The 27969-nt window shown below is 41.1% G+C and overlaps 2 protein-coding genes across 6 annotated transcripts; one reads left to right on the top strand and one right to left on the bottom strand.

Annotated features, from left to right (window-relative positions):
• The first annotated feature begins 43 nt into the window (after positions 1 to 43).
• Positions 44 to 27497, top strand: LOC135324702 (V-type proton ATPase subunit S1-like protein). 5 transcript variants are annotated; one of them, XM_064501496.1, is made up of 8 exons: positions 44 to 112; positions 5967 to 6077; positions 15674 to 15714; positions 16459 to 16520; positions 18307 to 18548; positions 23678 to 23728; positions 25115 to 25358; positions 26856 to 27497. In XM_064501496.1, exons 2-8 carry the CDS (start codon positions 6046 to 6048, stop codon positions 27156 to 27158), a joined length of 975 nt encoding a protein of 324 aa, XP_064357566.1. In that variant the 5' UTR covers positions 44 to 112; positions 5967 to 6045; the 3' UTR covers positions 27159 to 27497. The 5 variants fall into 5 exon arrangements, with proteins under 5 accessions (XP_064357566.1, XP_064357567.1, XP_064357564.1 ...); XM_064501497.1 differs by lacking the exon at positions 44 to 112 and adding an exon at positions 4346 to 4441; XM_064501494.1 differs by lacking the exon at positions 44 to 112 and adding an exon at positions 4417 to 4718.
• Positions 1831 to 4378, bottom strand: LOC112983657 (small ribosomal subunit protein uS12). Its single transcript, XM_026100913.2, has 4 exons — positions 4258 to 4378; positions 3941 to 4100; positions 2352 to 2472; positions 1831 to 2026 (listed from the first exon to the last, which is right to left on the bottom strand). Exons 1-4 carry the CDS (start codon positions 4259 to 4261, stop codon positions 1880 to 1882), a joined length of 432 nt encoding a protein of 143 aa, XP_025956698.1. The 5' UTR covers positions 4262 to 4378; the 3' UTR covers positions 1831 to 1879.
• Positions 27498 to 27969: the final 472 nt, after the last annotated feature.

Genomic DNA, 27969 nt, shown 5'->3' with positions numbered 1-27969 from the left:
CTGCCGCCAGAGCCGAGCCGAGGCGGCAGCCGTTACCCGGCGGCGCGGCCTCAGGCCGTGAGGCGACTGCCCGGAGCGGCGGCGACTCACATTTCCCTGCCGCAGCCTCCAAGTAGGTTATGACACCTCCTTACCGGTTTAATTAGTCTTGTCTTCCTTCTCCAGTCCCGTGTCTGGGGGAGTCGCAGACCTGGCTGGGGAGGGGAGCCGGTGAGGGCGCTGCGCGTGGTCTGTCCTCACTTCTGAGCTGACAGAAATGGGGTTAAGCTTCTCCCTGGAAACTGCGCCAGAGTTAAACGCCTGGTTCCTGCCTCTCGTAACACACAGCCCCACATATCCCAGCCGCGCTCCGCACACTGGGAACTGGAGCCCTGAGCCCTCCCTTTGTTCCTGCCCTCACGAGCCTCCCGCGGGCCGATCTCCATAGCTAAGAGAAATGGAGAGCGACTCCCGCACCACCAGTGGGGCAGCTGCAGCATTTTCAGGCGTGGAACACTGGAGAGTGAAACGTTTTTGACCCCATTAGCCGGAGGAAAGAGATGCACGTTTGATGCACTTCACTGATGCACTTCACTGGTTAGAAGGGCACGGTGGCCTCACTCCCATTTTGAATAAAATGGCCTCAGTGGGAGCTTGAAATGCCCCTTCTTTCTGCCTTAATATTCTTAGAGTTCGTCAAATCAAACATGCAAGGAAACACAGGTTCTACTACATCCTCAACAGATTTATGCAGCAGACATGTGCCAAGCTGTTCACAACCTGAGCAAAAGCAGAATTCTCCAAGAATGGTATATTTAGAATGAACTAGGAAGATACCCAAGAAATTTAAATGGTAGCTGAGGAAGGATTTCTTACTGCACTTTTTGACTTAAATGCTTGCATTCCTCCTAAATTTTTATTGGATTTAGATCAGAGTAAAAAACTCTGTAACAGAAACAGGCATTTATTAATTTTGAAAGCTACTTTGAGTCAATTCACCAAACTTTAGCAATCTGCAGATGCCAACTGAACAGACACAGCTGCTTCATCAAGGAATCCACTCCCTAAAAGAAAAAGCCATGAACATTCATTTTCCTTTTTCAAATTACTGTGAAGGGGCAATAATTAGATCTAAATGTATCTTTATTAACACAATGTATGTTTACAGCTTAAATAGAAAATACATACTTTGTGTGTTTATGCAGGGCTGTTTCTCTTTTTATATTCAATCGTGAGAGAATAAATAATCAAGTCAATAACAAACAAAAACCCAAACAAAACCAGAAAGCCAAACAACAGTTTTGGGAGCTAACAGACTACTACTATAAGCAAGTATCTTTAGCAAATGCAATCCCAATTTGGTAATATTAAGGACAGGGAAATTAAACTAGTAAAAATATTATAGTCTTGCTTTACAATTTTAAGAACATTAGAAACTTTTAATATTTAAAAGCTGACTAGGAAGGAAATAGATGAAGTAGTAAAATGAATATATTGAAACAGACTATGGCTTTCAGTGCACAAAGCAAACAAATATTCACTAATGTGTTAAGATCTTCCAAGAAGAGAGAGTTGAGACGACAGTACTGTAGGTTTGCTGTTTCTTGTTTTGATTTTTAAACTTACTTAGGACTTCGTGAAAATTCTGGTGTAAGGGTTTTTTTTTTCTTTTTGACCATATTCCTCAAATAAGTTGTGCTTGTCTGATCCAAAACCAGATTGCTGCTCAGGTTTAGTGTCATCCATAGCAAAACCATTCACTCAAACATATCACCCAGTGTTTAATAATATATCGAGTAGGTATTTATATATACAAACCATTCATTTATGACATCAAAAGCCACACAAATATTTATCAAATTAAAATGTTTATTAGTACTGTAGCTGGCACAAAAGGAATTTATGATCTTGGTCTTTCTTTCTTGCCTTTGTACAAGGCCAATAGAGAAACATTGGCTACTTTGACAACCTTGAAGCGAACTCCAGGAATATCACCAACAGCATGACCCTTCCGACCAAAACCAGCAACCAGAACTTCATCGTTTTCCTAGAATTAAGCAATTATCAGATTGTTAAAAAAAAACGTCAGATTTCATTCAAGTAACAACTCAAGAAGTTTAATGCTAAAGTCAAGACCTGCTTTCATAAATTTACATGCACATGTACAATGTAGTGTAACTAAACGAAGAGCTTGCTGAAGAAGTCTCAAGCTTGAAAATTCAAGCTCAATTATTTCGCAGTCCACATTACTAAGCAGAAAAGCATGGCAGTTTTCACATGGTTAGGATCCCCCAAAGCATAGGGCCAATAACATAACTACTTCTGAGCACTGGAACAGTTAATAGTAGTAGTTTTAGATGCAAGCTGCTCACCTCAATGAAGTTCAAGCAACCGTCGTTGGGAACAAAGGCAGTTATTTTTTTGCCGTTCTTGATCAGCTGGACTCTAACGCATTTTCTGATAGCAGAATTGGGCTGCTTAGCTTCCACACCACTGAAATTACAAAGTAATTGCTTTAAAATCATCAATATACTAGTTCACAAAGCTGTAAGAAACTCAGGTTCATTTGCAATAGCGGTAGAACTGTACACTAGCAACAATTTCTTCAGAGAGCTACAGAAAGTCCTAGTCATCACAAGTTTTGTACAACTGAACTGTTAGTCCCTACAAGCTACAGCTAGGCACTGTTTCATTTACTAAATGGGAAATTCCCAGGCACTGGAGCACCACTATCTTTAATGCTGAACTGTCAGGAAGGTCCCTAGCATGCTTTTGACCTCTCCCCACTAAAATTCTCCCAAACAATTCCTGGGCATAACTTAGGAGTCCAAAAATTTCAGGGGCTACTTTCAACAGGGCTCTGCACCAAGTGCTCTCTTGGGCCCTGGCAAAGAGAGTTTCCTAGCACAGCTGTGGCTGATCCATGCCAGTTAGTGCCAAGAATCTCCCTGGGCAGTATATTACTCTATAAACGTAACTACAACATACTAGTCTCCTCAGCCTACAGACACAGTTGCAATAATCAGGTATAAGATGGATGCCCTAACCTGTCTTTTATTTTCATGTTTCTGGCACCATCTAGGTTGTAGCAGTAAACATCTAGCAGTAAAATAAACAATAATTCTGCAGGGAAGCTGTCATCCATCCAGTGGTAGCGGGATGGAAACTATTTTTCTTCTTTGGGGAACTCTAGTACTGTTACATAACCACTTCTAAATTTAAAATATTTCAGTTAGCTTAGCAGATAAGTCCACCAACCCCCTCCAAATCCCACAGTTTATCTTAAAACTCCCAGTATAATCTGATTTATAATGTTTCCTATGAAATCTGATTTCTGACATCTGATATAACTGGTTTAGCTTTAAAATAGAAATCTAAATGTTAAAATTTCAGTAACTAACCTCTGAACATTTGTAATTCTTTCCATGTATCATTAAGTCTTCTCTCAGCAGCTTTCTTCTTGTACCAGTCTAAGATTATAACTACTTTCTAAAAATCATATGCCCATGTTAAAGGTGTCACTTTCTTTCCAAAGAAAGGATACTTCTTGAGGATATGAATCAGCATATCTATGGCTGTTCTGAAGTAAACGTACATTCAAAATAATTCTTGAGAACTACAGGAAGAGTTCATGTAAGGCAGCACTTGGCTTTTTTCAGAGAGAGGATTCAGAGAAAAGGATTAGCTCTTGTTACAGTAGAATTTGAATTATGATCTTTAGAAGTGATTGTAAACAGCAGAAACCAGCTATAGAACTAGTATTGCTGTGCATAATTACCAGAGACACAATAAGAAAGTCAGGGTTTTTTTAGAATGTTTTCAAAGACGCAACCGACAGAGCCAGCATTAGAGTGGCAATCATCAGTTATGGCAGCTGCACTGACACGGGTTGAGAAGATGCATGTCGGTGGTGCGGTCCCAACCTCTGGGTCTCGCAGACGAGAGCTTGGATTTCACTTACACTTTCTCCAGGACGATGCCCTTGGCGTGGGAAGCGCCGCCGAAGGGGTTGGCCTTCAGCGCCGTGCCCAGGTGGGCCTTCTTGTACTGCTTGTCGTGCCACTTCTGGTCGCGGCGGTGGCTGCGGAGCTTGCGGGCGGTGCGGAGCCCCCGGCACTTCCCTGCAAAACACGGGGCGGCCCCGGCGCAGCCAGGGTTTACGAGGCGGCCGGGCCGGCGCGGTAACGCCGGCGAGCGGCCCGGGGCAGCTCCCCGCACGGGAGGCGGCTGCGGGCGGCCCCAGCCCCGCGTCCCTCCCCCCCGGCCTCGGGCACTTACCCATGGCGCCGCGTGGTGCTGCGAGCCCGGGCAGGGAGCGCCCACAATGCACCGCCGCGCGGCTCCCAGCTGCCGGCCCCGCCCCCCCCGCTGTCCGCCCCGCCCCGCCCGCTCCTGCGCTGCGCCGTCCCCGCCGGAGCCTCCGGAACTACGGGAGCGGGCAGCTGCCCTGCCGCCGCTGCCGGTAGCTCAGCAGGCCGTCAAGGCGGAGCGGCCTTCGGCGCCGGGGGGGGGGCGACTACAGATCCCAGCATGCCTCGCGCGGCACCCGCCATTTTGGCCCTATTCTGCCCCGCTCTCCCTGTGAGGGCTGTGACGTCAGTCCCGAGGCAGGGGCGCGAGGATGCCCGCTGCTTCCCAACGGTCGCTTGAACCGTCGTGTGGGAGCCCGTCGCTTATAGGCGCAGGGGAGCCAAAGGGGACCGGACTGCAGGCACCTGCCATCCGAGAGCGAGTCCTCTGTAAGCAGCTATGGTGGCAGATTTATTCGCAGCCCCCTCCTCCACCACCACCACCACCTTCTCCTCCTCCTCCTCCTGAGAGGAGGGAGCTGCCCCTGCCTGGCCTGCCCGCTGTGCTGTCCTGGCTTTCTCACAGGCTCTCTCCTTTAATTGCTGGAGGGAATGGGTGTGTATTGTCACGGCTCTCTCCCACTACCTGTTTCATAATCCCAGAATTTTTTTAGCAGTTGCTATACAACATACCCTGTCTGGTAATGTGTAAAATGCTTTCGGGGTTTCCTTAAGTTCCTCTTTCATCTGACAGAACAGAAAAAGAGGAAAAGGAGCATTAGTGATGTGATTATGTTGGCTCACATCTAGGAGTGTGAGTTGCCATTTTAATGGCAAATACTTTTTTTCAAATCACTGATTGAGTGTGAAACAAACACAGCAGTCTATGACTGCCATTGTTATATTTTCTGAGGGAGCGGAGAAACTCCATTGTTGGGACCTACCTTTGCAGTGGTGTAATATAAACAGATTTTTTTTCCCCCCTCTCAAGGTAGGCCAAGAACCAGTAGCCTCATTCTTTACAAGTTTGCTAGTCTCTGTCCCCACAGAACAGTTTGCAGTGGGGCCTGACTGTGTACAGATATTTCTTGGGATAGAATGGGGTTCTTTGCGGTAATTAGGAAGGGAGGGAGGAAGGAGTCTGATTTATAACAGGATTAATTTCTGTAATATCCCAGACATCATGATGGAAATGAAAGTTGAAAGGCCTTTGGGCAGATTAGTTGCCCAGAGAGAGGGTTTTGCTGGAACTGAGACAAACTTTTGTTAAATATTAAGACTCACTTTCTATCCATGCTTGCATCCTATTTCAGGGGTAAGTTCATTGTGTATGTATCTAAACCAGATGAACACTGAGTGTCTTGAGGTATAAAAATAGTAATTGCATATTAAGTGCCTATACCTAGTCAGTGGTTGCCATCTACTTTGGTTGAGGCATGTTATTTTATAAGCTGCTCAGTTCACAGTGACCTGATGTGTCATCTGAAGGCAATGGTAAACAATGTTGAAAATAAATCATGCCATTGTCTGCCTGAGGAGATGCTAGCCAAAGAGATAAATTATCTATGTTTAAAACTATGTCAGCAGTCTCATTCGTTGCATGCAAACTTAATGTGTATATAATCATTGCGGCATCAGGCAGAACAGCTGTCATCTCTAGGTCTCCATTAACATTTATGTAATCATTCTGTTTGACAGAGGGTTTGCTGGACTGTGGTGACACATTCAGGGATGTGTGAGAAGCCAGGAATACTGATTGTCTAACCTGTCAGTCTCTATGATCTTTTGCTTCACAAGCCTCACAAAACTGTAAGTCCCTATACCAATGATAACTGCTGACTGCTTAACTACCTTCGTGCAAGATAGGTTTGGAAAAAAAAAAGCAAGGCTTTAAGCACAATAAAATTTTCTGCTGTGTCTCCCCTCTGGCTGTAGTGTACTTTGCAGTAGAAGTATTTGAATTACCACTATCTTCAGGAAAACAAAACAAAACAAAAAAAACAAGTAGTAGCTGCTTTATCATCACAAGACTTAAGTTGTGCATGAAGAGTGATCACTAGTGAAAATGTATTGCCAGATAGGGAGAAGATAATGATAAAACAGCTGTTTAATCTTATTTGAAATATTAGCCAGTTTCAAACTACCATAGCTCATCTTGTAAGATGTAAACAAAATTGTTAAATTCCAGTTGACTGTGTCCTTTGGGAAGTTCACAGAATATATTTATGGAGTAGAATGTTCAAGCTTTGTCCACTGTGTATGTATATAGTTGAAACATAGTAAGTGAATGACCAGACCTTGCTAGCCTGTTTCATTTCAGTGTAAGACAAGTAAATGTAAGTAGTGATTGGTCAATTGAATCTCAAGAGCTTCTCAAATTACATCTTGTTAAGTAAGACTACTGCATATAGGCTCTGTCCAAGAAGTTTTATTTGTAAACTCAGTAGTGTTGTGGAGATGGTCATTTTGCCATTATTCTTTACAAGAATGAAGTAAATATTTGGGATGACTTATTTCAGTGGATCTCATTTCTCTTTAGAGATTGTTTTCAACAAGTACTTTTGTGTCACTGCACTCCCCCATCTCATTTTTCAAGTGAGGATTCTCACATAAGTATCTCGATTCCTCTTTAAATTGGATAGAAGCAGTACTATTGAAGAAAAGCTGTTGAGAGATTTTAAGATTAGTGCATACTCTCTGTATCACACAAAGAGAAATTAATTAAGGTGGTAAATCCTTTTTAATAGTTACGATGCTAAAGCCGTTATCTTAATCTAATATCTGGAATGCAATAGATGAGCTCTTAATCAGTAAAGTAGGGCTGACTTACGTGGTCACATCAGCAGGTATCTTTGACATTTTTTGCTCACAAGCAAGAAAGTAGTGCGTGTGTGTCTGGGTGTGTATGTACATGGATATGTGTATGTGTGTGTACACATAGCTGTTCACAGGAGCAGATCGCAACTATCTCCTGTGTGGATATTTAAGTGGAGAAGGGCACAGTATGGATACAAGTTTCAGCTAAGCACTGGTCTGAGCTTCCTTTCAAGTGTAAGCTGTCCATACTGAATTCCTTTACCAGGATTCTGTTTCAGCTGGAGCGTTGGAGTTTCCTCCAAATCTGATCATAGGTTCATAGCTCTGTTCATGCATGTGGCCAGACTGGAAGTGAGCAGACTGAATATCACTAAAGTGGCACCTAATCCACCAGCAAATATCCCAGTCCTGTGCAGACACTTTGAGTTCAGGCTGCAGTTAGTGAGCAACGTGGGGAGAAAGCATGGTAGGTCATAGGGTAGACTAAAGCAAGCTGAACCCTCCACATTGTTGCATAGGCAAAGCAAATCCTTCCTCAAGAACTGGCTCATGGACTATGGAGAGCAGAGGAAAGGAGGATCCAATTTCTTCCTGGTGAAATTAGTCATTGGCTTCATGGGAAGACAGTGAGACGTGGGGGACTGAACTAGGAGATCCTGGATTTTGCTTTGATTTTGCTATATATAACATGATCACTTACAGATAAAAAGGGAGAAAATTTGAGGTAAGAAAGAGAAAACCTAATTAGAAGTGTAACAGCATTTTGCAAGCTAGAATAAAGCGTTAATTCAGAGAAGAAAAGGAAGGCAAAGAATTCTGGGGCAAAGGGTGTGGAAACTGAAAGAAAGACAAAAAGGTGAGTTCAGGAACAGAAAGAAGTGAAAGGAGAGGGGACTTGGAAAGATCATTTGAGGGCAGCTAGGGAGAAAGGAAGCAACCTTAGAAAGTAGCAAGGACTGATAGGTAGGGAATGATGTAAAATATTCAAGTCAAGGCCAGCCTTATGATTCCAGAGGTTTCAATCGAGCGTGTGCTTTGAATTTCTGGACAGAGGAGTTTAGAGAGTTTGTGCCTTGCCATCGTAAAGTAACACACAGCTGATGTATATTTTGAGAAGGCTGAATAGGACAATGGCTCTATGGGAGAGGTATCCCTGCCTGCAGCCCAGAATGACCTGAGTTCCCAGGACCAGCCTGCTGTATTCATAGTGATATGTATGGACCTTGACGTCAGTCTGACAATTTGAAAACCAAGGTGCTGTAATTCAGTGGACATGTAACAACTATTGTCCTACTTAGAGTTAAGTATAAATGCAATTGAGCATGAAGTTGGGTGCCCACAAACTGAATCAGCTCTGAAAAAGGGAAATGACTTTTGAATATTTGACTTCTAAGGTTCCTGTGCCTACTGTCACATCTGTAAAATGGGGATAATACTACTACTCTGAAGGTGTTATGAGACTTCTGTAAAATGCATGTAATTCTCAGGTTATCATGCAGAAGGGAAAATTTCAGATATGTTTTGAAACAGAGCCCTTCCCTTCCTTTAAGGTTAGGATCAAGTATAAGTAAGAAGTGATTTTCAGTATAGCTCTACTGTGTTTTTGGAGCTTTGAGAGATTATCTGTTTTTTTTCTTACTTAACAGACAGCTCACATCCTGATACAATTTCCTCAAAACTTGTAATCTTCCATCCACGGGGACACTGCAATGTGCCAGTGTGTGCACAGTCAGTATAAATCTAAGCATATGAAGAATTTCTTCTGTGGGTAACCAGTGAAGTGATGAACTGGCAAATGTTGCTTCTGACTGGTTGGATCTGCTGTCTGTCACGTAGACAGGGAGAACGCAGACGCCCAGCTCCCTGCTAGACCAGAAGAACAGATGTGCTTGGTGTGGAGGGACTGACTCTCTTCTCAATGGAAAGAATCACTGCAATTAGGTTTTTACTTCTTTATTTCTATGTGGGATTCTCAGCGTCTGTGGAGCAAATGTTTGCAGTAGTGGATGGCAGGTCAGTAATTTAGTGCATTTCAACAAACTGTATTGGTGAAGTTGAGTGCATGTTTTAAATGTTGTAATTTAGTCATTTGTGTTGTGTGGAAACAGATTTGATCACAGTTTAGAGTGTCAGGACATGGTTTCAATTTTCTTTTCAGGTTTAAAGCACATGGGACTAATACAGAAATGAATTATTTTGAAACCTATATTGCGCTAAAATGTGATTTGAAATTTTTTTTATATATATGACAAAAATTGGATTAAAAGGTGTATTTTCTGGGGATCTGTCTTATATTCATTACATTTTAATGATTCTCTCACTGACTTTTCCTGCTCTGTGTAAAAACAGAGTTATAAATAGATTAACTGTGAAGGTGTGAAAACTATTCCAAGAAACATAGGTGCTAAAATGTTCTACTTCTGTAGAGTGAATATTTGAAGCATGGATTCAACATTGCAAAAAAAAATGCTGAAATTACTAGAGATTTGATTGATCATTGTTTATAGTGCTATTTCTTTCTTTAACAAAATGTAATTGGAAGCCCAAATCATAGCAATGGAAAGAGAGGACTTTCTAAAGCCAGGCGTTAGAAAAGCAAAAATAGCCCGAATTGAATTAGTTGAATCATGCCTCAAAGTCACTAATAACACATGGATCAAATATGCTGATGAAGATCAAAGCTGGCAATAAAATCTGTGCATTTAAGACAAGAAAGACATGTGGTGATTTGCTTAAGCTTGTATTAAGAGATCTGTTAGTCAGTTACTGATAAATACTATAATATGTTTTCATTCAAATAACTTATTTGCTGTTCTCCTCTGCCAGTTTTCAGATTTGTTAGTGTCTTCTTTATAACTACACTTTTCTGCAATCAGATCAAAATCTGAGAGAAAGAAATGAGGGGAGCATTACAAGAACTGTATTCTAGTAAGGATTAACAAATGAAGATGTGATCCTGATGCCAGTGATTTGAATGGATTTTTTCCCTTTGCATTCAGTGGGGGTGGGATCATATCTGTACAATGTCAAGCTGCCAGAAGTTCTATGAGCTCAATTTCTTTTTATGTCAAAAAAGAAAGCTTGAGTATCTTGTTAGTTCTGATCCAGTTCTTTTCAGACACAGTCCATTAAAGGTAGTGGTAGTTTTCCCTGAGTTGCAAGTGTAGACCAACCCCAATAGTTGATACATTATAAAATAATTATGTAAATCTGGCTCGCTTTGTTTCTGGCTCACTGTAGCTGAGGCTACCCAAATATGACACAGAATAGTTAAAATGTAGGATCTGTAAAGAAACATGGACTTTGTAGATATTTCTTAATGATATAATTTAAGTAGATACATTTTAAAAATAACAATTTTGGGGGGGAGGGGGATTCTTAGAGAGCTAGATTTTGCCCTAATTCTGATCTCCTGGGCTCATACATTTATAATCATAATAACTTCAGTGAAGTTATTTATGACCAATGTCCTCAGGATTACAGCCAATCCATTGCTACCCAGCCCTCAGCAAGCATTCATGTCTTTTAGCCATAACATTGTTTTTAATGCATTTGAAGGTTCACATGCTATTTTCCAATTAAATACTCCATAAATTATTGAAACGACTTTAGCAGCCAGTGAGGTAATTTGCAGCTGGATAATATTAGTAATATAGTGATAATTCTGGAGCAGTCAAAATACTACAGTGAAGTATATTTTTCCATCTGATGTAGTCTGTCAGAGCAGCAATATGAAGAATGAAATTAGGTACGAATATGGCTGCCTTTGAACCATTCAGCCTGACAGCGTGAAAACTGTCTATGGCCTCCTCACTCAATCACTCTTGAGTGCTAGGTTTATTCATTTGGTTCACTTATGTGGGCAAGGGCTACTCACATAAAAGTCTTCAAGGGCTGGAGTCTATATTAACTTTTTCAGATAAATAAGCCAGACTTCGTTATCTTATGTAGATGGATAAAGTTATCTGGTAAGAAGGAATTTACACTTCTTTATACTTATAATCTTATTTAATTGGGTTTTACATAGTGATTAGTCATCCCAGTGCTTTGTATTAGGGCTAAGCCAATTTCATTTGGATTCCCGACATACTCAGAATGGTAAATTCAACATAGAAAAAACATGACTGGATATATCTGGGCTGGTCATTTAAAAATTGGTAAGGAAATGCTATTAGTCATCAAAACATATGCTACGTGTACTACTGAAGTTGAAGTTACAGGGTAGAATGGCTGAAAAAGTTATAAATTTAAAAGTCTAGTGTACATTTCAGTAGGCTAAAAATGTTTTTCTTATTTGCAATTCTAGCCACTCTTTGCTGATAATTTTGCAGGAAGTGGAGAAGAAAGCTCTAGTGCTACCTAGTTTCCTGTGTCTCATAATTAACAGTTTTACATAAAAGTGAATTAGTATTTTTAATGCCTTGTTACTTTTCCATTTTTTTCATGCTTTTGTTCTGTGAAACTGGCTTCAGCTGAGGGTAAAAGGTCCTAGCTGCCAGAGATCACCTGTGAATTCCCCAGCTTGCCTTTTGATTAGAAAGGCTGCTGATTTGACAGCACGATGGTTATTGAAGGCCATGACATTCCTGTCATGGATAACATACATCTCTGACACCTCTGGGTTATGCATGTCAAAGGCCATTGACTGACCTGATAAAATAAACATGTACTTGTGCTTGCTCAGAAACGCTGAGGCAATCGTTCCCTGATGTCACTGATACACTGTCTCTGCCATAGCAATCCGGTTAGACTAAGAAAAGCAAATGCTGCACGTCTTCCCATGATGGCTCTCTGACTCCTTTTTCTGACAGGGTTTCATGCAGTGTGCAGGAGGTAAGGACGTTGTAGCTGGCACTGTTAATAAATAAGAGGCGCAGATAAATCCTTAGACTCCTAGGCAGCCTGCAGACTCATACTAAGAGAAAATAAACAGGAATACGTAAGTGCAGTTACTTCAGTTGCATGCCTCTACCTGCCTCTCAGATTGTGTTAGAAGACTGTCATGTGGTTGATAGTATTTGTCATACTGTGATACTTAGCGATCGTTCCTAGGTCACTTTCTCCACTCCATTCCTCATGAAAGCATGAATATTTCATTAGCAATGCACATTCATCTATATTTGAGCATCTGCGTGCTGGGGGAAGAAACCTGACATTTCTTCAGGAATAGCATGGCTGCGTGTTGCTGTGGCTTTAAATGTGATGTAAAGGAGTCAAATTGTATTGTCACAAGCTTCCAACCTGAGGTCACAGGCTGCGAGGAGGTTGCTTATGACCATGCTATTCAGGATATAACCCCATGGAGGTCTGCACAATGACTGTGCCTCATGTTCATTGTATGCTATCCTCAAGGCTTGATACTGCTTGTCAGTTAATATTTCTGGAGGTGGATTAACTGGCATTGCCATGATATCAGCCTTTTCCCAGATAGGAAGCTAAGTAATGACTTTTTTATTGATTATCGAGAAAAAACCCACCCCCTCCCCTTCTCAGAACAACATAAAAGCTTTGCAAATCCAGTGAGGGAATGAACTGGATTATGCAACTTTACATCAAACTTGTCTCATCCCAATGTTTTAGCCTGCACATTCATCCACTACAGCATGAAAATTTCCAAATTGGAATAATGGGCCATGAGCTTTTAACTACATGTGTAAATATAGCTAATGTTAGTATTATTAAATAATTAAATAATTCACATTAATATCTCTTTGGTGTGCCTCATTTTTATAGCTATCATCATGAAAAAAATGCCCAGTGATCTGTGTTGCCTCTTCTGGCCTCAAGGCACAATGTGTTATGAAAGAAGACTAGAAAGGAAAAATAATATGGGGTCAAATCACAAAGTGATCTTAGAGAAAGTTTTACCTGAGCAAGAAAAGTGAACGTGGTCCAGTTCAGTCATGTGTCATGATGGCCAAGTCTCTATGGCAAAAGTTGTTTTTCCTTGGACTGGACTCTTGGAAAAGTTGAAACCTGCTGTGTTATCTGAAGGTAGTATTCTGGCATGGAATCAGGCTATAATCAGCCTTAAATAAGAACAGGCAAGAAACATGCCCAGTCTTTCAGCTAAGTGACAGTCTACAGCAGTTGCAGTTCCCAAGTTCCCTCTGTCCTTGCGGGTATAGCAAAACCATCTGCTCCTGCTCCTTCCTTGTGAAGTAATTTGTTTAAAAAAAAAAAAAAAAAGGAGGAGAGAGAGAAAAAAAGGTCATGAATAGGTTCATTAGGGAATCATAAGGGAACTGACCGGTCTTTTGGTACTTACCTGTCAAAATAAGAGCTATTTCCACCCATCTCTGAAGGCTGCTCACTCTTGAAACTTCCACACTGCTTAGAATCCTCAGCACCCAGCACTAATCTCTGGCTTAGAAGAGGGAGGGGAGGATAGTGGGACTAATTCTGAAAGTACACAGCCTTCCTAAAGTCTCTGGGATTTAACAACCCATTGAGGAAAGAGTTGGGCTCACTGTATATAATTGAAACTGCCCAGCTGGTTTTAAACAGTGTTATGTTTTATACTTTTTAATACATAAAATCTTTGTAAGGTTCTCTCAGCTCTGCTTAAAGTCACTACTGTGGAGCAGCAGAGCTTAGCTGCCTTTTGTATTTTGTTATAGTTTCTCTGGAGAGTGGCTTCTGCTTTATTGCCTTTGGTTGCTGAAGGGACTGAGCAGCCTGCCTGTGGTCTAGAGAAAAGCTGTTCTTCAGGCCTGGTGTTTAGGGACAAAGTGACAAGCTGAAATAGAGAGTCCACTTCCCTTCTGTCTGTTTTGCCTTCTGGGCTTGAGGCGTTTGCAAGGAGACACAACAGATCTATTCTTGGTAGCACACAGAATGCACCAAAAAAAGAAAAATTCACTGGAGAGATGGATCAGAAGGAAGAGCCTCCTGCCCTCTAGAGCCATGAGTATAAACGAGACATTATGAGTGAAATCTGGGCTTTGCTAAAGTCAGTAATATTTTTATTGATTTTTAGGTGAGTCAGGTTCAGCATGATCAGATTCCCTGACTGCCAGAGCTGTGCTGACATGGGCAAACAGGGAAAGCTTTAAGGCTGATGTTTCTCCTTCAGTGGTGTTTGTTGTTCTGACTTGTGTGTATCTGCCATTAAGGATGCTTCTGTGACAATTAGGTTGAGGTTACTCCCACAGTAAGTCCTAGTGGGTAACGTAGAGCTGCTGCAGTCACAGATAACCCTGCTCTGAGGGAATCTCTTTAGGGAGTAGGTTCACCTGACCATCAGAGGGCTGCTGAGAGAGACCAAGGCTTGAGCCTACAATTCAAATACCTTACAATGCAATTTACATTTAAATATTCAAAACTGCTTGTGTTCCTAGTCCTTACAATATATTGGTCTTTGCATGTTCCTTTTCCTTCTGTGGTGGCTTTGAGAGCCAATAAGAAACAAAACGAGAAGAGAACATGGAAGCATGTTCTCAAATGAAGTGGCTGTGAGGAAAGTCCTGCACTCTGCTCCTCTGCTGTCACTTGTGGCCTGGAAGGCAGCAGAAGGCACTGTGCAGAAAGAAGTAGGGTAGTGTGTAGAAAGTCTTTGCAAAAAGATCTTCAGCTCTGGGTGCAGGAGACGGACCTCTTGGCCAGTTTTATCAGTTTTATTATTTACTGAGGAACACTGACAGTGAGCATGAGAAGTGGACGTATTTCATCGGATCAGTAAATCGATCCACAATAGGGAGCTACAGATTCTGAGGAAGCTGCCATGGTATGGAGGGGGGCAGGAAGGGCTGTGCAGGTGTTTCTTGAGACTCGAAGAATGGAATCTATTCCTAATGCAGAGCCTGGTTTCTTGGACTTTCTTTTTCTTGTCTTTTGCTGATGTAAATCTACAGGGCTTAATTCTCTAGATCAAGAAAACTGATTGTATCTACCCCAGCTGAAGACTTATCCCTAAATTATACAGAAGGAAAAAACAAAGTCTGAAAACTTCAGGACCCTGATAGTTGTTTGATACATGTTTCACTTGCTCCCTACCTTGCAATTGACTTCCATGGAATTTCGGGTTGTTTGGAACCTTCCTGAGTTATCTTTATATGGCTATATATCTGGGCTCAAGGCATGCTAGCATGGGACATTTGCTCTGTCCTGCAGGAACAACGTGTTGCTCCTTATCCTTACAGGGGCTGAGGAGGACACAGTGCCACCTTTGTGTTCCCCCACTTGTGGGCTGGAATCAGATCAGTCACTTTCTAATCTAAAACATCCTGAAAGTCTGTGTTAGCATAGCTGCTGCTGCTCAACGTCTCTGTGAGCAAGTACGACACACTAGTGATTGTGGAAAGGGACAAGAAGGGTCATGAAGCCTTTAGTCACTATTGTAAGGGTGTGGGAATGCCTGAGGAGGCTGATCCACCTTGGGGACCTCTGATACTGAAAGTACACTGGCTTTAGGATTACTTTGCACTGTTCATGTGACCTTAACCAGCCAAGGGTCTGAGTTATGTTTTGAACATTCTGTTGAATGAAACTTTACGAACAGGAGCTCTCCCTAGACTTAGAGAGATTAAACTTATTGCAGATTTTAAATTTAGATATTATGCAGTAAATATTTTTCTCCTTTCTTCTAGTTCACATGCATTTTCAGATGAAGATCTTCTGCAAAGAAATGGTAAGGCTTTTAGTGGGCTGAATGCCTGGATACTGGGTCTATTAGTGCAGCTGTAAGATTTTCATTCCCAGATGTTGCTTCTATTGTCATTAGTGTTGCTTCTGTCAAACATTTTATTAAAGTGTATCTTTAACAAGTACTCTTTAAAAGATTTGCCTGGTTAAAATAGTCATTTACTGACTCTGAGATATGTGAAATAAAGCAGTATTCACTCTTTGGAGCTGGGAAACTGTTCGTGAAGTAGTCTGTCACCTGTGAAACTTTGCATTCCTGGAAGCCAGTCAGACCTTTTAGCTTATTTGTCACAGGTTCACATCTTCGTCCAGTGCAGGCAAAGAAATTACTACTCATAGGTACAGGCTTTTGCCGTGTGATTCCATGCAACACCCTTCTGAAAAGTCAGCTGTATGAAGAAAGAAGCAGCCTCTTAAATGTGTGTGGGATGAATAAATAAATGTGTAGGCTGAATCCTGTAATTTTTGGGCACTAGAGTTCTCACAAGTAAAGGTGGCAAGATACTCAATGAAAAGAACATTGTACAAGTAAGGCAAATTGGGAAATCAGAAAATGGATGCGTTGAAGTCAGTATTTGCACCAAGTCGAATGTTTTGCAAAACAATCAAGTGGTCTGAAATACACATTGTGTGCAAGGATACTTATTGTTTTTCATCAGAACATGCAGAATTATGCTTTTATAAATGATCAATTGTTTTCTTTGTAGGCTCATAACACTTTCTTCCGCAGGTCGACGTTTTGACGGTGATGGAAAGCCAAAATTTAACGTAAATCAAGTAGGAATTACACAGGTAACATACAAAAGAATAGAATCTGTAATTACTTTTCACAGTGTTTTGAGATCTTTTAATTTGTACTGTTGTACTAAATATTGTATTACTTACAAGAAAGAGCCAACAAAGCTATCCAAATCATAGTGGTGTGATACTGATTTACGATCTCTAGTACAATACATCTGTTTTTCTGAGCAATGAGGTAAGACTTCAATTGGCATAGCTGGTGCTCACTGGCAATGGGTTTGGGCACAGCGTCATTCTGAAAGAACTGAATCCCATTGTCCATATTCAGTACAGTTCCATCTGACTGCAGTGGCCAGTATTTTGTTTATATCTTTTATATGCTTGGTACTAAAAGAATAGCTGAAGCAAAGCTGCTGATTGCTAAATTCAGTGGGAGTTTTTCCTCCATCCAGCCTGTAGGTTTTGTCAAAAACTGATGGCAAGAAGCTTTCCTGTTAAGAACCCTGCAAAAGACACAATCCGATGTAAATAATTTAATGATTAAATCGCTCTCTCCTGTACTTCTGAAGAAGACAGCCTTAGCATTTCTCCCAAAGACAGTCATAATGCTGTTGCTTGCTGTTTTTTGCATTAAGTTCTCTGACTATTGTCTTATCTTGCTTTCTGCTTGTTGCTGCAAGTACCTAATAATTTTAATTCCTAAATCAGTCTTGTGCCATATGTAAGGTCAAGTATCAAAGGGGTCTTTCAGGGTCTGAGCTGGGAGACGATTTGCTAATCTTAACATCAAAAAAAAATCTTTCTTTAAGCTGAGACAAAGCTTCGGGGCTTAACTTCATCCCTTCTGGAGCCTTATAAGATGGTGCTTATGACTGAAACTCTTCTTCTGAAACTACTTCTCTTGTTTGTCCACGACTTGAACTTGCTCTCTCATATTACATGCAAGGCAGCGATGCAGACATTACATGCATTATCATACTCAGATTTGATGTATCTACAGATGGAAAAGAGTCTGTAGTGTCTGGAAATCTTAGCTTGAAATATGAAAATGAGGATTAAGTTTTCAAGTCCTTCCTGAGCTTTAACTCACTGTCTCAAGTTATATTGCTTCAGAGGCAAATCAGCCTCGTTTAGCTATGAAATTTGACTTGGATGGGTTAATCTTTTTCTGATGTCTACAGAGGACATGGAACCCTCAGTACACAGATATTAAATTTATAAATTAATGATTTTATAAAGGCTGAGGTCCATATTGAAGCCATCCTGCTTTGCAGCAGGCATTTCTCTGATTTTAAAGCCATCTGTGGCCAAACTGCCTGCAGGTAGATGCGGACTTGGACCTTTTCTTTCACCTGGACAGCTGTCTAATGTGCTTTCAGCATGGTCAACTGTATCCTTGGCCCAAGTTTAGTCCTTTTTAGTTTATTGCTGTCATGCTTAGAACTGCCCTAGTGAGTCTCCTTCTGGGGTGAGCAGCTTGTTATTCTAGCTTTGGTTCAATTTTTTATAATGGACTGCTCCACAGTGTGCTGGGATGTGATGGGGGCATGTTAAGAATGTGATTTACCCTAGTGACACTACACCAGTAGAACAAGTAAAGCTTATTTTGGCTCTCTGGCAAGTTGTGCTGGAGTTCGAAGCCTGTGTGGTTCTCCACCATTCCCAGGGTAGGAAGGGTTGGTCAGAGGCTTCTCTGCTTCCGCAGTTCACTACCACTGCAGCTGAGAACTGGCTTAACAGATGCTCTCTGAGTGCTGACCTCATTTATTCTGGTAGGATAGAGAATAATTACTGAAATGTCCATCTTTTGATACTGATCTTTTATGTGGTCAATCAGGTTGTCAGCTACAACTTGAGCAGGAAAGAACAGTTGGAAAGAGAATCATGGAGGCCGTTCACCCATAGCCACTACAGCCCTCTCAACGTCACAGTTAATGGCATCCCCTGCATTCTCTTCTGGGCCAAGAGGATCATGATTAAGTTTAAAAACCACACGCAGCTGGATTTGACGGAGAAGACATTTGGTGTCCATGCAACTGTGGATGTCGGAGATTCTAACTGCAGTGAAGACAGTGCAGTGTAAGGTGGCATCCTACTCTGCTAATGAAACTAGTACCCAGTAACAAGGCCAGTAAGTAACTACTGGAGGAACAAACCTTGTAATACGTGGTTTGGAGCCCCAGTACCTCAGGGGCAAGCTCCTTCTTGCAATGGCCTGATGCTGCAAGCAGCAAAGCAGTATGGCTTATATGCTTTCTGACCAGCGTTTCATAGGGCACACAGAGGTACCTAACTGTCTTCATCTCTTTCAGTGGTGTAGTCAACCCCTGCGCCAGCCAGTTTTGTGATTGATGTGTGTGAGGCTGGAGCTGTTGATCCCCTTAGTCTCCACTCCCTGTGGATAAGTGCTTGGGATAGTGAATAGCATATCCTGTGCTGAATGTGGGGGCTTAGAGGCTGGCTGTGAATGACTATGGGTGGTGGGCTACTTTTTCATAGTATTTGTGCCAATGGTTACCAGAAATAATGTAACCCCTTGGTTCAAGATAGGCATCTGTATCTAGAAACAGAACTAGATGTCTCAGAGTCCCAGCATGTGATTTGTGAATTGCCAAAGCCTGAGGGTGAATTCACTGCACGTTTCCATGTCACCTGAAGCTTCTCCAGAAACATGAAATTCTGGATCCCAGTCTGTCATGAATTACTTCAGCACAAACAGCTCAGTGCCTTGCTCCTACCAAACCAAAAAAGAACCATATTTTAAACTAACTGTTCCCCAAACCTCCAATCTAGTGGCGATACTTGAAACTTGAGGGTTTTTAATTTCCCTTTTGATGCAGCCAACCACTTCTCTCCTTCCATGTACTGTATTGGGTAACTTCCCAGTAGTCTGTCTGCTGCTAGGTTGTTGATTCTACTCTTGTACCCAAGCATCTAAAAATTAGAGGGTGCGTACCTACTGTGTAGATGCTGAACATGATCATTGGATCTACCCCACAAATGGTATTTAAATCTATAATGACACACTGATAAAAATAACATGACCAAACCCAGCATTTTTATTTAGCTTCTATACAGTATGGTTCATCTGTAGGTCTAAGCAGTATTATGTCTTCCTGATTATACATGTAGAAAAGATAAGCTGAAGTACAGTGAAATTTTAGTGAGGTTACAAGAAAACCAAAAAAAAGGTTGAAAAAGAAGCCAAGTTTTTTTCTCTGAGGTATCATAGCATTTTCAGCATCAAAGCATCAAAGGATTTTCACCATCAGAGGCAGTTTCAATTTTACATTATCAGCAAGTGGATAAACGCAGCCTCTGATGCTGAAAATCCTTTTTTATTTGACTGCAAAGGTGAGTTTTGCCATGTGAACTCAGCATATTCTGAATACTACGATACCACGGAGAAAAAACTTGGAAGGATAGGTGGAAAATGGCAAGTGGAAAAAGAATAACATTAGTTTAAAAATAAAAACACAATACGTTAACAAACAGTCCTTTTTCTCTTCTGCAGTTCAGAGCTAATAAGCTCTTATTAGCAATGAACATAACTTCATAGAAAACGTCCTCATGTGAAAGTAAGGGTTTCAAAACACAAAGTATAGTTTTTATAGTTGTCTATGAGGCTTCAAAATTCAGAAAGACATTTGCAGTGACAGGCTGCAAACATGCTATTAGTGTGTGTAAGGAGACTATTAAATGTCAACAGGTTATTCTGTCTACCTATCTGTTACAGTTACCTCTACAGTGCTTATGGTAGTATCAGCAGTATCTGGTTTAGTCGTGTCTGTGTGCTTCACTCTATAGATACAGAGTATTCTTCTAAGAAGTTAGGACTATGTGTTCTGTTCTATGTCTTATGTTGAAGTCTGGGAGATTATAGAACATACTATGCATAGAGGAAGCTGCAGGAGAGAGCCAGGAAGCAGAAAAATTGTATGAGATACCCTTGACATGCCTTTTATCATTGTTTAACCACATCTGAAGTTTGATCTCATAATCTCTGAGTCCAGCCACCTTATCTGCCATGTCTTCTGTCCCTTCTCTCTGTTTCACCCTGTCCCGATCCAATATCGGGAGGGTTTCGTTACGATCCCAAGGACGAGATTAAGACGCTAAAACCGGTCAAATATCATACAACCTTTTACCTTTATTTTCCACGAAGTGGGGAGAAAAGGCGTGGGGGGGGGGGGGGGGGAAGGCAAAGAGATAAAGGGAACAAGGGTAAGGGGAAAAGATAGAGAAAAGTTGGAAAAGGAGAGAGGAAGCTAGCTACCACCACTCCGAGGCCGATGATGTTCCGCTGACTCCGCTCGAATCACAGCTCAAGCTGGGGGGCCTCCGACGAGGGACGAGGAGCAAGGGCCGAGAGAGGGAGCGAGAGGGGGGGGCCAAGCAAAGAAATCCCTCGGCAATTATAGCTTTTTCAAATTGTTTTCCCACCCCTCACGTGGTAGTTCAGACCAATAGTAATATTTGGGTCTGGAGTCTCCTGCTTCTTACTGGGTCTCATCACTGTCCCTAGGTAGGCCGTTTACTGTTGCCGTTTCTGCTGACAGGTGTGTCTTCATTCTTGGGTCCAGCCATTAGCTCTCAAGGTCCTGACAAAAAAGGTGATAACTCCACCAATTAGCACTGTTTCAGCAGTGCACAGGAATGCAAATTGCTGGTAACGCCCTTATCGTTCCCACCTGCAGCAGCTCTGGGCCCTTTCTCACTGTACTAGGGAGTGCGGCCTAAGGCTTCAGCAAATTTAGCCACTCATGCCAAGCAGGTTTTATAGAAGTTGTGCTAAAAACGGACAATAATTTACAGTCCAGATCCCAGAGTCTCTGCCCGATTGTGGTCTCGTTCAGTGCAGGCTTGGTGTGTCCCAGGTGGTCGCAGGGAGACCATCTCGGGGGTCGCAGCAGCCCAGTCCTGTTTCCGCCAGGGACAGATGGCTTGTTCAGGGTTGTGGCCTGCCTGTCAGTGCAGGCTCGGTGTGTCCCAGGTGGTCGCAGGGAGACCATCTCGGGGGTCGCAGCAGCCCAGTCCTGTTTCCGCCAGGGACAGATGGCTTGTTCGGGGTTGTGGCCTGCCTGTCAGTGCAGGCTCGGTGTGTCCCAGGTGGTCGCAGGGAGACCATCTCGGGGGTCACAGCAGCCCAGTCCTGTTTCCGCCAGGGACAGATGGCTTGTTCGGGGTTGTGGCCTGCCTGCACCCCATGCACCAAGAAATGTTTAAGGCAAAAAATTCATTCATCAGTCTGCCACACACCCACAGGGTTTTCTGAGCAGCCTCAAACTAGGGACATAGGTGCTAAATGCAGGAAGGACTTTGGTGCTTTGTTTGAAGCTGAGGTTGATGGGCTTTTTGCAAGGATCGAGACATACTATGTCTACTGAGGTTCTTCTTGTCCTCTGCTCTGTGAACACAGAGAGAAAAATGCTACCACTTCCCAGTGGTTTTATGATTTAATGTTCTGTGCTTTGCTGATTCAGGATACCTTGAGAAAATACTAGTCTCAGTGACTTCTGCATGAACCCTCTGAATGTACTCTAGACTCCTGACTAAGGAAGACATGTCTTATTCTGAGCCCTCACTAGGAGGGATTTGTTGGGACATTTGGCAGATTCCATGAACGAATATATGGCATCTCTGCTAGAGAGTATCAATTCACTAGAAACTTTGAGTCCATGTGCCCTATCAGCAGTCAAGTGTTAATCCAAGTCCTTGTGTGTAAAAACTATGCTCTGTGGGTAGGAGAATGGATAGTCTGGGCTCGTTAGACTCAGCATAATTGCTGAATGGAAGTTGTGGGTTAAGATTTTGAGTCAATTTACATTTGGCTGTAGCTAAGGAGAAAAAGAGAAAAGGTGGCTTTAATTTCCGTTTTGCTCCCTAATCTCAGGTTTAAGGACTGCTATAGGTTGTGCCAGTTGATTATCTGGCTGAGTGCTAACATGATGCACTGCCCTGTTCTCACTCTAGGAAAGTCCCTTAAAGTTCTCCCTTCTCCAGCCTTTTTTAAGACTATCTTCTGATTTGGCTTTAGATCAGCTTTCAAGCTGCTTTATGCTGCCTGATCAATGAAAAGCAGCTGGAGCCAGGAAAAAATATTTGGTCCCTTATGCATATCCATTTGCTCTATACATATTTTTATATATATGTACATAAAATATAATAATCCAACCTTTTTTTTATGCACCAAGTCATGGGTTAGGCAACTCAATTTAATGTCATACTTGCATGTGTCTAATCTTTAGCTATCTATGGTTTTTCTTTGTAATAAAACAAGAGAGCGTCTAGAAGCTCAGTGTTCTGGCTTATTTGACCCAGTGTTAGTCAAGATAAAAGAAAAAAACAACATCTCTTATGAAATCATCTGTCTAGCTGTGCTTTTTATTTTTTTCAGCTTTAAGTTCTGAAGTCTTATAGGTGTTGCAAGTCACTTCACTGTGTTATGGTATCTAACTTAGCCTAAAGGGTTATGTCAACAGTAAAAATCTGTTATGCAAATAGTTTCTAAGAGGGAAAATATTGTTGTTAAGCCAAAAATTTCTATGCCACTTAATGATGTCCTGCTACAATGGCTTAGTTTCAGAGACAGTACCAAGATGGTAGAGTATGCATATGGAAACAATTAACCTGCCAAGGCCTTTCACTTTAGTAGCTTTCAGATGTCCATGTTGACTGTTCATAAGCTTTGTAGAGCTGCTTCACAATCAACGTATTTATGTACCTCTAATGATGCACATGTATGAAGTTTGAACTCAAATACCATCTGCATTTGTTATGCTCTGGTATCTACAAAGATGCGGAAAATCTTGCTGCATACATATAGCACTTTCTAATAACGTGTAGGTGATAAATGACTAAGAGATATTACAAATTAGCTTGATTGAGTTGAGAAGGAGAGCACATATCAAGTGAACCTAATTACACTTATCAATAGGTGTTGAAAACAGTGGGATTTAAGTTTGTGTGGAAAGTTAAGCATGCAGTTCTGTTCTTTACTGTACAGTCTAGGCCTTATTCAAATTAACAGCTAAGCTACTGGATTTTGACGGAGTAAGATTTAATCATTGTAGTTTTTTTCTAGTGACTTCAAAGGTATACTGAGGAAAATGCTCTATGTATAACTGTGCTTAATCTTCTGTGCTGTTTTTTCTCTTAATATTTCTCAAGTTTTTATCCAGTTTGATATCACTTTGTTTTTGACCTAGGCTTTCTCTGAAGTTTGGTGACATTGGCAATCTACAGGGACTTGTTATTAGGTAAGTTTATATGATAAAGAAACTAGTAGACAAACAAATGTTAATATCTGCTGAATGCATTGTTATGCCTGTGCAGTTTGTTTCAAGAGAATTTGTATAGGCAAAAAAAGTTTGATAGAATTGTTGATTATAGAATTGAACCACAGAAGAGACTTGCATTTAATACGGCTGTCATTTGTCTGCCTACTTTGTTTTATTAAGGCATTTCCTTTTCTCTGTTGATTGTCCTACTCATGAGAAAAGATCAGGTCATCACTTTTAAATCGAACTTTCTCTTGCCTGAGATTTTTGCTAAATCTTGCTAATTTGCTAAATTTTTGTCTGGGAATTCTGCTGAAAGAACTGATAGTGTGGGCTGCTCAGGCATCAGACTGCGACCTACTTCATTCACTTCTCAGTGATCCAAGAAAACAGCATTGCCTGACAAATAATACTACATGTGATTATATGATTTATGCTTAATCAAGCTTAATTTAAGCTTAATCCAAGCATAAACTGAGTGTTCATACGTTTATATTGCTGTAACCTTCATTCTTCCACACCTCATCCACTCTGCCTACCTATTACGTCATGTCTAAAATTTAAGCTGTAAGCATTTTGGACTGTGAAACATACCCGCTAGTCCTTATTGAAGCTTCTAGTCCACTCTGGGACTCGGTGAAGTAATACAGAGAGAGTAATAAACATATGCTGTAGTGTATGTGACAGAGGAGAAGTTTACCTTATCCATATAAACAACTTGTCGTGAACACCACATTTCACACCTTAACCATTCAGGAAACAGTTCTCATTAACATCAGTGGAATTTATGCTGTTTACTTTGGATCGTGTTCCAAAGTGAGCTTTGAAGTCTTGAAGCAAAATGCCATATCAGCATATGAAACACATGTATGTGTTTCAAATCTGTATAACACATGTACAAGCTGAATTTTGAAAAATTTTCCATGTCTTTAATGCAAGTACAATGGCTACATTACATATATATTTTCCTCAGTCATTTAGGAGGAAAAAAAAAAAAAAAAAAAGAACTTTTCTGCTCAGTAGCCAGGTGTCTGGGCAGCCACAGACCCAGTGGTATTCTCCCAGTGCAGCTTCATAGCTAGACATTCATAGCAGTAATGATATCTGTGACTACCTCACTGTGTGGGAGAACAGCGAGGTCCTTCAGCTGTAGCAACAGAGAACTCCAAATCACTTTCCAGACTCTTTTTTTTTTTTTTTTTTTTTTAAAAAAAAAAAAGCTAGAGCTTCCAGTAATATAAATGGGTGCAACTTTGGTAATTTCAGTGAGTCTTCTAAGATTGTTCAACATAGGAATTTAACAGTTCCAGCTCTTAGTTAGACCTGTTTTTTTCATTCATCTTTCTTCCCATACAATATTTTCAGATTCTTATTAACAACCAGTTATTACCAGCTGTCTGTTCAGAATTGGTTCAGTTTACACAGAGTGCAACTGCTTTACAACCACTCTGCGCAAGCAACATTTAATGCAAGCAGAATATATGCACCGGCAAGTTACTCCTACCACTGTGAACGTGTGAGCAGCTTGCAGAGATATGATGCACTCCTGATACCCAGCTCAGCAAACGATGTTTCAAAGCTCTGGGAAGTCACTTTTATTGATTTCCAGGTAATACCATGGAGTTAAACCAAATGGATCCCATAGGTAGACTGATGGAAAGTTTCGCGCTTCATGCCAAGAAAATGTTATGACCTTTCACATACAGCTTAGAGGATCTCCATGAAACATAGACTAGAAATTGAATGGAAAATAAGATTTTAAGTGTTGTACTGCTTTCAAAGGTGATGAAGGGCTGTATACTTTTTCTGTAGTCTCTTGGTTGGGTTTCCATTCAGTGTGGGATGTGAATATCACTCTCTGAATTACATCCCTGTGAGCTGGGCTCTTAAAACCAGCATCAATAGCAGCATCAGTCACTGAGCATGCGATTCATCTGACTTTTGATGCCTAGGAATTTTAACCTTTTGCCCTATTGATAGTTACCCCAGTCTGCCTCTAAAGCCAGTGGATAATTTCTCTGACTCATCTCGAATCCTTACCTTAGGACAATATTAATCATATTCTGGAGGTGCCTGTTTTTCTGACAATAAGTGAACTTAAGAGGACTGGACTAGGATGTCTCGGTTTAGATACCTAAATTAGAGGGGATGAATCTCACCCCAGATAGCCCACTGCCCTGCTGCACTGGACTCTGTGCTTCTGCTCTAGCTTACTATCACTACAGTGCATACAGAATGTCACTGTTTCACAGCCCCGAGCTGACTGTTCCACACATGATGAAGAATCTTTTTGAATGTTTACTGGCCTCCAATTTATTGACCCCTTTCAGGGGCAAGAAAAAAAAAGAAGCCAAAACTTGTTCAGAAAGAAAATATTTTAAGTGAGGGACAAGCAAAATGAATATATAAGTAAATAAATGCAGGGAAGTAGGTCTTGTGGTAGTGAAAACTGGAAAGGGGGGATGGAAGGAAAGTTGATCTGCATTTTCTTACTGTAAGGTAATTGCCCGTGGACCCATTTTGGTGAAGCAGACAGTCCAGTTCCCTGCATGCAAACCTGGTAAATGTCATGTCAGAATTGAAACGACTCTCCATCCTTTGAAACCACAAAGTAGAATGTACTGGTATAGGCCATAGTTTTATACAGCTTTGTGTATTTTAGCTTCGATCTGGTGATATAAATCTAATCTTAGGGTAGGCAACTGAGAATATTTCCTTGATTGCTATGCTTAAGTTCACACAATTTGAAACAGCGAATCTGCAGATTCTCAACAAATGATGGTGGAAATGCACTATAAAGGCACAAAGTTTACAATTAAATGTGACTGGGCTATCAAAAGTGATCATAGAAGATTTTGTTTAAAATAAAACTGCAAATCCTTTGAGCACCAGAGCTAAGGGGATTAGAATAACTGGCTGTTTCTAGAAGACTGACCTGGATAAACTCTTGATTGTTAACTTCAGCTAGCACTGCTAGGTACAGTTTTGCAATATGAAGACATTAGGTTAGGATGTCTTACTGGCTTCACGAACAAATTCATGGAGTAGTTTGTAATCAGGACAGCAAAGATTTTATTTAACTTGTGCCCTTTTGTTTTCTTTATAGATTCAAGGTTTTAACATTCAAGAAGGACATTTTGCCTATGCGAAAGACTGTGCATCCTTTTTCTCTCCAGCAATACTAATGGGTTTAGTTATGTCACTGATTCTGCTGCTGGTTCTTGCCTACGCTCTTCATATGTTGATCCACTTGAAATCTCTTGACAGGCATTACGAATGCAAGGCTTCTCCTGCCTATTTTGTACAAATGAAAGACAATGACATGGGGGATGAGAAAGAGCCTCTGAGAAGCAGTGGAAATGAATCCTATGAACTTAGAGACCAACAGTTCTGTAAAATCTATATTTAGCAGTATGCATCTCTCTCAGTGAAACAAGTGGTATTTTTTTCTGCTGGCACTGTTCCGTTTAGTTTGTGCGGATTTTTCACCAACTGATCAAAGGAAAAATAGGTAACAGACTGTTTAGCCAGTTACTGGCTGTTATTTATTGATAATCATCACAAAGATGCTTTGGAAAACAGGACAAGATAAAATAATCGCAGTGGAGTGAGAGAACTCATGTGGTGGGAGTTTATTCCTGTAGTACAAAACCAAAATGCATATCTTTAGGGGCAGCTCACCAAGTCCTGAAATGAAAAATCAATAATGGAACCTTTGAAGTTAAATAAAGTTACAAAAAATAATAAACCCTCCCGGTCTATTCCTTCAGAAGGCAAGATTTTTCCTTGTTCTGTATTTGGTTCATCGACTACTGTGAGTATCCTGGCAAAATAATATCCATTCCTTTCTCAGTATAAATCTTGCTTTTATTTAATTCAGTCATTCCCAATCACTTCCCCTTCACTTTGTCTTCCAAAACTCCTCTTCATTGTTTAGACTCTTCAGAGACATAAACTGTGTATTCATCCACTACACTGATGAAATAGTGATGACTGTTGCAGCAGCATCTTGATACTTTTTTTTCTAAGCTGGAGGCTTACTGTAAGGATCTGGTGGAAGAACAGCAGACATCTGGTCAAAGGCTTACCCTTAACTTGCCAGCTCAAAATCCAAAAGAAGGATTATGAGCATTATACCCTGTAATTCTAGGTTAGCTTCTTTTCTATCAAATCCCATTGGTCTCCCTTTGAAATTTTACTTGAGGAGAGGTATCCAGTGC

This window comes from Dromaius novaehollandiae, chromosome Z, assembly GCF_036370855.1.
Source record: "Dromaius novaehollandiae isolate bDroNov1 chromosome Z, bDroNov1.hap1, whole genome shotgun sequence".
In the NCBI taxonomy this organism is placed as follows: domain Eukaryota; kingdom Metazoa; phylum Chordata; class Aves; order Casuariiformes; family Dromaiidae; genus Dromaius; species Dromaius novaehollandiae.
Note: the sequence above shows the minus strand (reverse complement) of the source record. Positions and strands in the feature narration are given on the sequence as shown.